The 12,320-nt window shown below is 40.4% G+C and overlaps 2 protein-coding genes across 6 annotated transcripts in view; one reads left to right on the forward strand and one right to left on the reverse strand.

Moving 5' to 3' along the window:
* FBXL13 (F-box and leucine rich repeat protein 13) overlaps positions 1-12,320 on the forward strand; it is a 217,356-nt gene that overhangs the window by 113,932 nt on the left and 91,104 nt on the right. For all 5 annotated transcript variants that reach the window (XM_047825866.1, XM_047825876.1, XM_047825898.1 and 2 more), the window contains one exon: positions 10,143-10,195. In XM_047825866.1, the coding sequence (XP_047681822.1) occupies positions 10,143-10,195 (53 nt within the window). The remainder of the gene's footprint in view (positions 1-10,142; positions 10,196-12,320) is intronic.
* Positions 1-12,320, reverse strand: part of LRRC17 (leucine rich repeat containing 17) — a 31,653-nt gene that overhangs the window by 7,593 nt on the left and 11,740 nt on the right. Inside the window, exon 2 of the mRNA XM_047825905.1 lies at positions 6,447-7,353. Coding sequence (XP_047681861.1) covers positions 6,447-7,218 — 772 coding nt within the window. The 5' untranslated portion in view covers positions 7,219-7,353. The remainder of the gene's footprint in view (positions 1-6,446; positions 7,354-12,320) is intronic.

The following is a 12,320-nucleotide window of genomic DNA, read 5'->3' on the forward strand; positions in this document are numbered from 1 at the left end:
AAGGATCTGCAGCAGAGGACTCAGCTGAGCCATGTCTGGTTTCCTGACCCACAGAAACTGTGAGATAATGAATGTGTGTTGTATCAAGCCACTAAGTATTGGGGTAGTTCATCACAGATAATACATTGTAAATAAGAGCTCATGAAAATTGAGTTTGATGATTTCAGGATACTGAGCACTTTTGTAATAAAAATCCTTTTAAAATATGGAGCGATCAGGGCACCTGGGTGGCTCAGTCGATTAAGTGTCCGACTTTAGTTCAGGTCATGATCTCGTGGTCTGAGTTTGAGCCCCGCATTGGGCTCTGTGCTGACAGCTCAGAGCCTGGAGCCTGCTTCGGATTCTGTGTCTCCCTCTCTCTGCCCCTCTCCTGCTCATGCCTCTGTTTCTCTCTTTCTCTCCAAAGTAAATAAATGTTAAAAGAAATTTTTTTTAATAAAAATAAAAAAAATATGGAGTGATCTTATTTTTGTCTTTTGGTAAGGCACTATTCTGTTTGACTTAGAATTGTGTCTGCCAATATAATTGAAAGGTGAAAGATATTAAGTCTTGAACTTATAATGTTCCAACAGTGAGGTATTCCTCCCTTTAGGATCATCAAGACCCCAAGTGAAGAGCTATATTCTCTCTGGGGTCCTACATTTAAACAAGTAAATGGAGATCCCAGCAATAATTAAAAACCATGGAGACAACGGAGGACAAATCAAAGAAATAATTTGTGGACATTATAGTGTTTGGAATAATTATTGAAAATGGCTGTGGCATCTTCTTAGCAAGATTTTAAAAGCAGAATAGAGTTTTATTTCAAAATACCCAAGATCCTACCTCTTCTCAGTTCCTCCATTGCTACCACATTGGTCTAAGTCAACATCAGCTCTTGTCTGGATTATCCCCAAAGTGTCCTAAGCCCATGTTAAACTGTCAAAACATAAATACGACCATGTCAATTCCCCAGATGGCTTCTAATCCACCAGATGTTCCCATCTTACTATGAATAAAAGCTCAAGTCCTCATTAAGGTCCCATAAGGCCATTAAAAACTGTAGATCTTCATTGCCACCACAGGCAGTATCTCCTAGGTTTTGGAAAGCAGGCTGTTTATCAGGATTTGCTTGCTGAATCCACATCTGTTGGGTTGGACATGGGGTGGATGACAGAGACCTCCCAAGCAACCACTGTGGGACAAGCTGAAGTGGGTAAACCACAAATAAATGGGTAGAAAAAATAGTTTATGAGAACTCCCTGAAACTCAGTGTAAGCAGTATGACAGGGCCTGTGGATGCTGGAAAGGGACTATGAATTGCAGAACCAACTTTGGCATTGTCAGCAGTAAAAATAGGGTAAAAATAGGATCCACAAGTAAACCAGGATATACAACCCAAAGCCTTTGCTAGTATGGCTTAGAAAAACCATGGAAAAATCTTATTTGTTGTACTGACGAGTAAAAACAATTCTTTAGTTCTTTTATCTTAAACTTGAATGAAAATTGCAAATAGTGATGTAAAATGATGTAAAATGTAAAATGATAAAGATTATAGCCACAAGTCAAATTTGGTCAATGTCCCTATTTCTAGACCAGGCACCACATTGTTATTTGCTGCTACCTAAAATTCTTGGTAAACACTCAAAACATACCTCATCTACTCTATCGTCACCCTTGACAAACCTTACCATTCCCCAACCAAAATTTGCTGAGTCTGAGGAGTGAACTGGGAAAATTTCTCCATGTAATTTCCCATTTAGTGGGCTATCTTTTTTTAATTAATTAATTAATTAATTAATTAGAGAGAGAAAGAGAGAGCACACACAAGTTGGGAGGGACAGAGAGAGAGAGGGAGAGATAGAATCCCAAGCAGGCTCCACACTGTCAGTGTGGAGTCTGATTTGGAGTTCAAACCCAGGAACTGTGAGATCATGACCTGAGCTGAAATCAAGAGTTGGTCACCCAACTGACTATGCTCCCAGGCGCCCCTTAGTGGGATTGCAATATCTTAGTTGTCAGTAATATCAGAACTACTCTGAAGGCTCGGTGGTAGTAAGCAAAGAGGCATAAATAACCCTGATTTTGCAAATAAAAAATTATTAATCATTGTTAAACTAGCGATGAAATTAACTTCAAAGGCAGCTGAGAGTACCTTACCTGCATAATACCCCCCAGTCCAAATCTCAGAAGTAAAATGAATCCTTAGAAATTGTAAATGATTCTGGTAAACATAAAGCTAAAAATGCAGTTTTAAATTCTTTCATGTTTTTTTGGCAAATACATTTACCTCAATGTGGCATAAACATGCCTTTCAACTAATTTCACATTTATTCCCTTTGGAAGACTACATTTTGTTGGCAAAGTGCCTGTCCCCCAGTGAATAAAGCTATTATTTCTTTTTCGTGCTGTCCAACGTTTAAAGCAAAATTAGTGATTTTTGAGGTCTGTGTGGTCAAACTGGCACATATTAGGTGCCCTATGCACACCATCTGACTCATCATCTGTCAGCTGGGAAAGGCACAACTTCTGAGTTAGGGTAATCTGTATTTGGGTTTTCTGTGTGTGCTCATGTACATGGTATTTCATACAGAGCCTAAGAGGAGAATCAGTAGGGGTGCCTGGGTGGCTCAGTTGCTTGAGTGTCTGACTTCGGCTCAGGTCATGATCTCACGGTGTGTGGGTTTGAGCCCCACGTTGGGCTCTGTGCTGACAGCTCAGAGCCTGAAGCCTGCTTCAGATTCTGTCTCCCTCTCTCTCTGCCCCTCCCCCGCTCTCACTCTGTCTCTCTCTCTCAAAAATAAACATTTTTTAAAAATTAAAAAAAAAAAGGAGAATCAGTACTGGGAGAAAGCACCCAGAAAGCTTTTATACATTTTTCTTGGTTGATGTACCTGGAATCATGAAGGAAGAGATGATATTGCATGGTGGTCAATGGCTTGGGACTGCCTGTGGGACCTTAGAAGGGCAACTTACCTTCTCTACACCTCAGGTTCCTCCTTTGTGAGGGTACTAATAGTGCTCTTTGAAGGCTGAATAGGAAATTACATAATGCATGTAAACCGCTATGTCTTAGGCACACAGAGCAGACAGCTTTTATTCACTAACACCACTGCTGGTTCCACCTTGGACAGCATGTTTTGGGCTTCTTTAGATTCTACATAGTATCTAACATGTAGAGCATAAGCAAAAGTATTACTACTCTTTGGCAGGGAACTAGAGATGAATTGCTGAACATTCTTAGTATTTGACATTTGTTATCTATTTATAGAATGGAAATAGGAAAATTACAGATTAAATACAGATTGTCATACTTGAATTCTAGCCATGATTTTTAATTCTATGTATTTTTATTTTTAAAGGTTGCTTAAATTACTGCCTTTGCAAGAGCAAAGAAGGCAGCACAGTTATTATCATCAGTCTAAAGCACATAGCCCTGTTCCAGGCAGTACCCGAGAGTACAGGGGGTGTCAGAGACAAGACCATGGCTTTTACAAAAAATAAACTATCAACTGATTCATAAATTTATATCAATAATAGTGAAGGCAATTTATATGTATGATATTAAAAGACAAAATTGCCCTTCATTTTGTAATATAAATGGCATATGCTCTCCTTTGTGTAGTTATTAACGTTTGGAGGAACTTGAATTTTCCTTTCATGTATGAGTCAGTATTATTATATATATAGTGTGTATTGTTTCCAGTAAATAGGTGTATTTTAACACAAGGGGGATGAGTTTATGGGGCATATCTGGAAGGTCGTGTTTAGATAACAATAAGTTGAGGAAAGAAAACAGAAAATACTTCCGTTTTTATAAGTTGATGTTTGCCAAAAGAAAATGAGACAAAAATATGGGAAAAAAGACAAAGGCAGAAATAGGCTTATTGTGGGGGGTTGAATAGCCCAAGAGCAGTAAAGCAGTAAAAATGGCAGATATTTCCTAACACGTTATCTATTCTTAAATTACAGTGCAGTCTAGCTGTAGAAGTCTTTGACTTTGTGTCGATGGCATTTTTCTCAGATAATCAATGAACTTAACTGTGCAAACTTAACTTTATCACCTGATGCAATAAGTGCAAATTATCTTTAGCTTGAGGGGAGAGCCTCAGCTTTATCAAGTAATTTTTCTAACCCAAGTCTAGGATTAGTAGCTTTGTGTTAGTTTTTTAAATATGTAATTTAAGTTTTTAAAAAAAAATTTAATGCTTTTTTAGTTTTGAGAGAGAGAGAGAGCATGAGCAGGGGAGGGGCAGAAAGAGGGAGACACAGAATCCGAAGCAGGCTCCAGGCTCCAAACTCTCAGCACAGAGCCTGACACAGGGATCAAACTCATGAATCGTGAGATCATAACCTGAGCTGAAGTCAGAAGCTTAACTGACTGAGCCATCTAGGGGCCCCGGGTCTATTTTTTTTTTAATGCTTATTAAAGAGAGACAGAGAGAGAGAGAGAGACAGAGAGACAGAGAAACCCAAGCAGGCTCCATGCTGTCAGCACAGAGCCTGACCCGGGGATCGAACTCACAAACCTTGAGATCATGACCTGAGCCGAAGTCAGACGCTCTACCGACTGAGCCACCCAGGCACTCCTGTAATTTAAGTTTTTAATCCAAGCATCACAAAGGCATTGCTAATAAGACATGTTCTTCAGCATGAAACACTAAGTAGTCACTGTAACAAGGTCAGGGAAATTTCACCCAATCTGGCTGCAGAGAAACTGCATATACTGACTTTTCTAGAATTCTTTAATCTTTCCATTGGTGAGGCAGCTGTTTGCTTGAATGTGATCAAAGAAGATGGCATGATCAGGCAGACCTACCTTCAAACCTTGGCTTTGCTGCTTACCTGTGAGACCTCAACCAAGTCACTGAACCTCGCTAAGCTTCATTTTTCCCAGCTGTAAATGGGGATAGTGCTACCTTACTGGAAGCTATGCAGAACATGTGTGTGGAGTGCCTGGAGAATAGGTTTTCAATTAATGAACAGTTGCTCTCCAGTTCAGAGGATCCTGGCATGGCATCTCCCTGGTCATGTTCTACTATGGCACCAAATTATACACGTCTCACAGGGTGTTGTAGTAAGCAAAACTTTCCATGTCACATGGCTGTGCTTTGCTCTCACCAGGTGCCACTTATGGAGTCTGGGACAGAGAGGCAAGGCTTGTGCACTTCTTGGCTGATAAATGAACAAATTTTCTCCTGGTTCAGGTTGCCTGCCTCTTCAGTGTCAACACATTCCTGCTTCTGGTTCCCTGGAAAGGAGTCAGGGTCTCTATGTTGCTTTTAACCTTCTCTTTATGTTCTTAAAGAAACAAAACAAAGCAAAACGTCCTAAAATAAGTGGAAGGAATGACATCCTGCTTTAATGTGACCCTGATCCTGTGACATCTAGCTTTAATTGAATATTGCGAATAAGTCATTAATCCATGCCAGAAATGAAACAGACACTGTCCTGTGGCTGGTTATCCTTGGGTAGACTAGCAGTTCCCAGACCACACTTTGAGAATGTCTTCACTAACCTGTCAAGAGCATTACTAAAGTTTTCCACTTTCTTATTTCATGAATTAATCCTGTATGTGCCCCATGCAGCACCACACCAAAACTGTGTGGGATGTAAAACTCAGCAGTGATTTTTCAGGAAGTAGGTAATATTCTGGAAAGCTTTTCTTAGCTTCATACTTCTCAGATTAAATATTTTCAGCTTAGTTCTTTCAATACTTTTAGGTTTTATTTGGGGGAACTTGGGAACAATGAAGATATAGGATGTTAGCAAGCATTTAGCAAGCATTGAGACCAGGGGTGCTTGGGTGGCTCAGTCAGTTGAGTATCTGACTCCTTGATTATGGCTCAGGTTATGATCCCAGGGTCATGGAATCGAGCCCCACATTGGGCTCTGCACTGAGTATGGAGCCTGCTTGGGATTCTCTCTTTCTCGCTCTCAAAACAAACAAAAAACCTTGAGGCCAAATTCTGAGAAGTACAGACGCGCCATTACATCCCACATAGCCTCCCTATCACAGTGTTCTCACCTGTTCCCTTCCACACATGATTTTCCTGGAGGTAATTTCCCCACAGACGCACACTATGTTTTCGCTTTAAGTCACATTACATAGACAGCATTTGGACTTGTCTTTATACCCACTGGTCTGCCTAAATTATACCACATTGTGATTTAAGATAAAGGGGATTCTTGACAGCCACAGGTTTTATTAGCAAACAAGAGTAGCGCCCAACTGGCTGCTCTTCCTGAGCGTACCTCCTACCCTCCTCTACTGTCCCCCAAAACCCCAACCGTGTTGAGTCCGAACCCTAGAAAAGCTTGCAGTAAATTCCATTGTCACCGGGAAAAGATTTCTGGTGGAAGTGACACCAGAAATCCCAAGGCACGGTGGAGTGTAGGGAGGGTGATAAGATTCAAAGAGCATTTTTAATCGTCCACGAAAATGAAAAACTAAGAAACTTACAAACCTTTCCGTTTGCAGTCCAGCGTTTGTATGGGAAACACGTAATTGTAGCAAAGAGTCGAGTCCACCTCGGGCTTGATGACTGGGGGTCTCCCTGACACTTGGGGTTTCGGGTCTAATTGTTCCCTTTCTTCTTCATTGCATAACTGTTCAGATTTTATCTGCCGCAGCTTTTTGTTTTTTAGGTCTTGTGGCCTTTCGCACTTGGCATAGTTCCCCAAATTCCGGTTTCTTGGAATCTGCAACATTGAAATAAGCGTTTCCATCTCACAAGTACAGTGCCAGGGGTTGTCATAGAGACGCAGGTAGCTCAGGAGAGGCGTATAAATGAACACTTCCTCTGTCAAGACTTTGATTTGGTTGTGCTGCAGGAGGAGAGTAGTAAGTTTATTTAAACCAAAGAAAGCCTCACTCTCAATTTTGGAGATCTCATTCTGCTGCAGATCCAGGCTTTTCAGCCTCTTAAACTTGGAGAACATCTTGTTCTTCAGTATGCGGATCTTGTTCCTTGCTAACAGCATATGCAGCAAATCCTGAGGCCAGTCAGGCAGCACGTAAACTAGTTTTCTTTCTTGACAATCTAAGTACTTCTCGTGAAGATACGTGTACACTTCGCAGGGGAGGTCTGGCGCGTAGCGTTTGACGGGGTTGGAGCCTCTCCGGCTCCCACCCGCCCGGCCATGATTCATTCGGCTTCTCGAGCCCCCAGGGCTGGCCTTGCGGAGCTCCGCGGCTTTACAAAAGAAGAGCAGAATTACCACCGTAACCACGCGCATCCTGACATCCAGCTGGCCCCAATTACTTGGGGTGGCACAGGGAACGATGAAAGTATTCCTTTGAAATGCAAGCTTGGGTAATCTTAACTAATGCAATTCGGAACGATGAGACCCAGCTGAGGTTCGATGCAGTCCCTAGGTTGCAAGAGAAAAACATCTCTGAAGAACCACTGTGAACATTGTGTTATTAACAGATAGTAGCAGCTTTTTAAAAAACATTCATTTTCTTTATATGTATATTTTTTTATTGCGGTATAAATGACATATAACATTATATTTGTTTCAGGTGTGTGACATAATGACTCAATATTTGTATATATTGTGAAATGATCACCACAATAAGTTTTTTGTTTTTCTCTTAAGCAAAGACATTGCAATTAATAAAGGAACATCCTGAACAGTGGTGAGTGCACCCTCCCACTTGTCTGGTTTAGTGGCCAAGGGTTTGGCCCCTGAGTTTCAATGAAGACTCTCCTGCTTGCTTAACTATATGACGTCAGGCTAGTTATTTAACCTCAACTTCAGAATCTGTAAAATGGGGCTGATGTAGGGTGCCTGGGTGGTTCAGTCAGTTACACCTCTGTTGATTTTGGCTCAGGTCATGATCTCATGGTTCGTGAGTTCGAGCCCCACATCGAGCTTTTCACTGCTGACGGTGTGGAGCCTGCTTGGGATTCTCTCTCTGCCCCTCCCCTGCTCACACTCTCTATCTCAAAATAAATAAATAAACTTAAAAAAAATGGGGCTGAGGATACCTCGTCGTATTGCTAGGAGAATGAAATGGGCTCATGCACGTAAGACACTTCACAGTACCTGGTCCAGGAGAAGTACTCTACTGTTCAGGGCTTAGCGTTATGAAAATTGAAACACGTAATGTATCAGCACATCAGATTCAAGAAATGAAAGGGATACTTCCAACAGCCTTGAGATGGGCAAAAAAAAAAAGTAGGTCCCCAACAGCGGTTCTCCTGAGCTTGTTTTTTTCTTTCCTGTACTGTCTCCCAATCACCAACCATATTGAATGTGAGATACAGAAATGCTCAAAGTAAACAGCACTGTCCTTGGCAAGTCTTGCACATCTTGGTTCAAATGTCACCTGAGCAAAGCCTTCTATGACCACTCTGTGTCAAGTGGCATCTCTTCCCACTTGCTAGCCACTCTCTCTGTTCTTTTTTTGTTTTGTTTTTCTCCACAGCACTAATCACCACCTGTCAAAGTAGATATTTTACTTCTTGTGTTTACTGTCAGCCTCCCCCAGTGAGGATGTGAACTCCCTAAAGGCAGGGACCTTTGTCTGTTTTGTTCACTTGCTGTACTTGTAGCACCTGTAGAGTTTCTGGCATATAACAGGTTCTTTGTTTTTTCTTAATTTTTTAAAATGTTTTATTATATTTTTGAGAGAGAGGGAGAGACAGAGTGTGTGGGGGAGGGGAAGGTGCATGGAGAGAGGGAGACACAGAATCCAAAGTAGGTTCCAGGCTCTGAGTTGTCAGCATAGAGCCCAAGCGGGGCTTGAACCCACAAACCATGAGATCATGACCTGAGCCCATGACCTGAGTTAAGTTGGTCACTTAACTGACTGAGCCACCCAGGTGCCCCCACGTAACAGGTTCTTGATAAGTATTTGTTAAATGCATGACTTACTCTCAGGTAAGTATTCTCTAAAAATACTAATATCATAAATTTAGTTATTGCATTGTTTGGGGAATCTATTTTCTTCCTTAATGAGTATTACTGATGACTTCCAAGATCTGTACATTTTAAAGAATTGTTTTCACTTTTAAATTCTGAAAGTGGTTTTGGTTTGCATTTATTACTTAGGACACAGTCCATTCTTGGCAAAGGAAGAAATGTTCAAAATCGATTTATAATTAATAACATTTCTGTTGTTATTATTGTGGGGCTAAGTGGTTATGAGCAGCAGATGTGTTTTCTATTCATTGTAGCAGTGTGGATGCCAGGATGTTTGGAGTTTTCTTGCTCGATGGGGGTCTCCTCCACCTAGAATGACTTTCCCCTCTTTGCCTCAAGTGTTCCTCTCCTTTACTGTTTTGTGTCCTCTCCCCTAGATGCTTGTTTTCTGTCTCAGATTTGGAGTTGTACTTTCTGTTGGTCTAGCCCCAGAGTGCTGATTGTAGAACACTTTGCTACCCAGCTCTTTGTGGACATGTGTCCTCTTCCCTGTGACACCATAAGCTGTACAGTTGCCCCTGGTCCTAGAGCAAATCAGACACTTGGCCTTTCTGGTCCTCCATTTCTCTGCAATTCATTATAAATTGTATGTAGATCTAATCTAAACAAATCCTAAACATTTTATTAATTATTACGCATGCTGAATTATTTACAATATGCATGTTGAGGTAGGAGGGGGATGTGTCCTTGTGCCTATAGCTTCCTTCAAAATGCATAAAAATAAGATGGATTGAAAGATAGACAGAAAGATGGATATGTAGGTGAAGAAGTGATAACGCAAATATCGTGCAATAGAAATAGAATCTTGGTAATGGGTATATTCATTGTACAAATCTTCAAGTCTTTCCACTTTTCTGTGTTTGAAAAATTTTACAATAAAATAATAAAAGAAAACAAAATCCCCAAAATGAGCAAAAAGCCATGCCACAAAATAAGCAGTTTGGTTTTCTTCAAAGCTCTAAGTATATACTGTTTTTCCCAGAGTAGTACTTTTCTTTTTTCCCCTTCCTTCTGTAATCCTCAAGCAATAATAAACATGTGTATATATTTTAATTTTAAAGCCAGAAGGAATCGGTTTTCTGGGAAAAGGAACCATATACTTAGAACAAGTTACATGCCAAGATTTTTGTTTGTTTTCTAATGAATACATCGCATCGAATGTAGAATGGAAAAATTTTAAGTTTAAACATTTGTACTATGTTGTTTAGTAATGTTTAACTTGTTTGATTTAGGCCTCTGTAGAAATTTGCAAGAGCTGAATGTCTCTGACTGCCCAACACTCACAGTGAGTATATGAAGTTTATTTTACTGTTATTTATATAGATTCAGACTTGCTATATTGGAGTGCCAATACACAGAGATTTTGCCAAAATGCATGCCTGTCTGCTCATTTAGGATCAAATGTGTAAAAAAAGCAAACTATGTTAAACATTGGCAAGAAATGTTATCCCATTTGTATAATGCTATTTATTATTCATCCTGTAGCTATATGCCCAAGGTTGGAGTCTCTGGCAAGTGGAAACTATTCAACAATTACACAAAAATGAACTATATTTATATTTAAGACCATGTGTGTCTGAGACAGAAAAAACTGGGTCCCAGTAGAGACAATAGGCTCATTTTAGTGGTCTTCACGGCTATCAGGTGTGTGCCAAAGAAGACAGAAATGAACATGTAACCCAGGGCAGCTCCTTCCTGGCCTTCTTTCCAAGCTTTTCTTTCACTTGCAATCTGTCTTCCACCCTGTGAGCACATACACTTTCTAAAAGGAAGATCTGATTATTTCACTCCCATTTTCCATAATTTATACACACATTCGCCACCTACACTGTTGATAAAGTCAAAGCTCTTTAACAAGCTCTACCTCAAACACCCTCTGTACTTGGCTTTGCCTCCTTTTCCAGCCTCATCTTGCTCCAATCCCTGCATTTACATTAAGCTGCAGCAACCATGCACTGCTATGCTTTCTTTGCTGCATGAGCCAAGCTGCTCTTTGCTGTTTCACTTTTGCTCAGCCTGTGCTCTTGGCATGGAATGCCCTTTCGCTTTGTCCTCAGGTGTTGTTATCCTCTTTGTCAGGCTTGAAGGCTTACTTTTGGTACTGCTTGCTTTATCAAGACATCACTGACTCCCAGGGCTGGGTTTGTTGCAGCTCCTCTGGGTCCCTCTAATAAGTAGCCCTAATCACAGTGTTTCTGCCTCCTCCAGTAGCCTACGGGGCCCAAAGCACAGGAGATGTGTCTTATTTTTTGTGGTAGTCATAGCACATAGCACAGATCTTGGCATGGTAAACACTCTATACATTTGTTTAATGAATGGAGTTGTATGGAGACATCTAGCAGGTAATGGACAACATGGCACAGAACTTGAGATTCCATCTTGGGTTGACATGTTCGTATGCTTAGTTAACATCACAAAAGTGAATATGGTCAGCCTAGAGAGAGAAAGAAGGCATGAGAAGACGATTTAGGAGTAAAACTTGGGGGCGTTGCTGACTTTTAGAAGTAGACAGAGAAGAAATAGCAAAGAATCTCCAGAAAGAACAGTGGGAGAAGCAGGGTGAAAACAGGAGTCTGACTGCGTCATGCTTCATTAAGCAGCAACTCCAGAGTGACATCCACACCCTTGACTCCTCCTTGCTACCTCCCAGCATCATCATTATTGTCCTTTCTTTCAAATTTCTGTTTCATTCGGTGGATATTTTTAGTACCTACTACATTAAAGATGTATTTATTTTTATATATAAACATATACAGGGAGTTTATACGCTATAAAATACAGGTGTTAGAGGGAACTTAAAATGAATCAAGTTTCAGTTCCTGTCCTCAGGGAGCTTCAGTTCTGCACTTGAATAACAGATCACAGTCTTGAAATATGGCTTTGTAATAGGAAAGTCAAAACAATGCCATCCGGATTGAATTTGTGAACATCAAAGTCTTTCCCAGTTTTGGAGTCTAATACTATACAGGGCTGATAATTTTATCCAGCTACATTTTACTATTGTTTTTTGCTTTGAGACATAGACTGGGGAGACAGGTTTACATTTAAAGAGCCATGTAACATCCTTTCAGAAAACTTTATTTCTAAGAAACTTGACTTATGAATATATTACACTCAGAAAGATTTGAGTGCATTGTGGACAAATTCAGAAGCCATTTTGCAATAAGGATACTCAGTTTTTGAGTTTATGTACTCAAGTGTTTGGGGATTGAAACTTGATTTCTTTTAAACACTGAGAATAGGATTTATCTGAAATTTTTTGGATATCCAAGCTCTGCCAGACAGGAAAATTCAGTAAATGGTTTGCCTCCATATCTTAAAGGAAAAATCAGATTCCTCTATGGTGCAGAAGACATGCTTTATCTTGCTCTTCCTGGCCCCACATTTTCATCTTTTCTGTGGTTACCTCT

Source organism: Prionailurus viverrinus, chromosome A2 (assembly GCF_022837055.1).
Source record: "Prionailurus viverrinus isolate Anna chromosome A2, UM_Priviv_1.0, whole genome shotgun sequence".
NCBI lineage: Eukaryota > Metazoa > Chordata > Mammalia > Carnivora > Felidae > Prionailurus > Prionailurus viverrinus.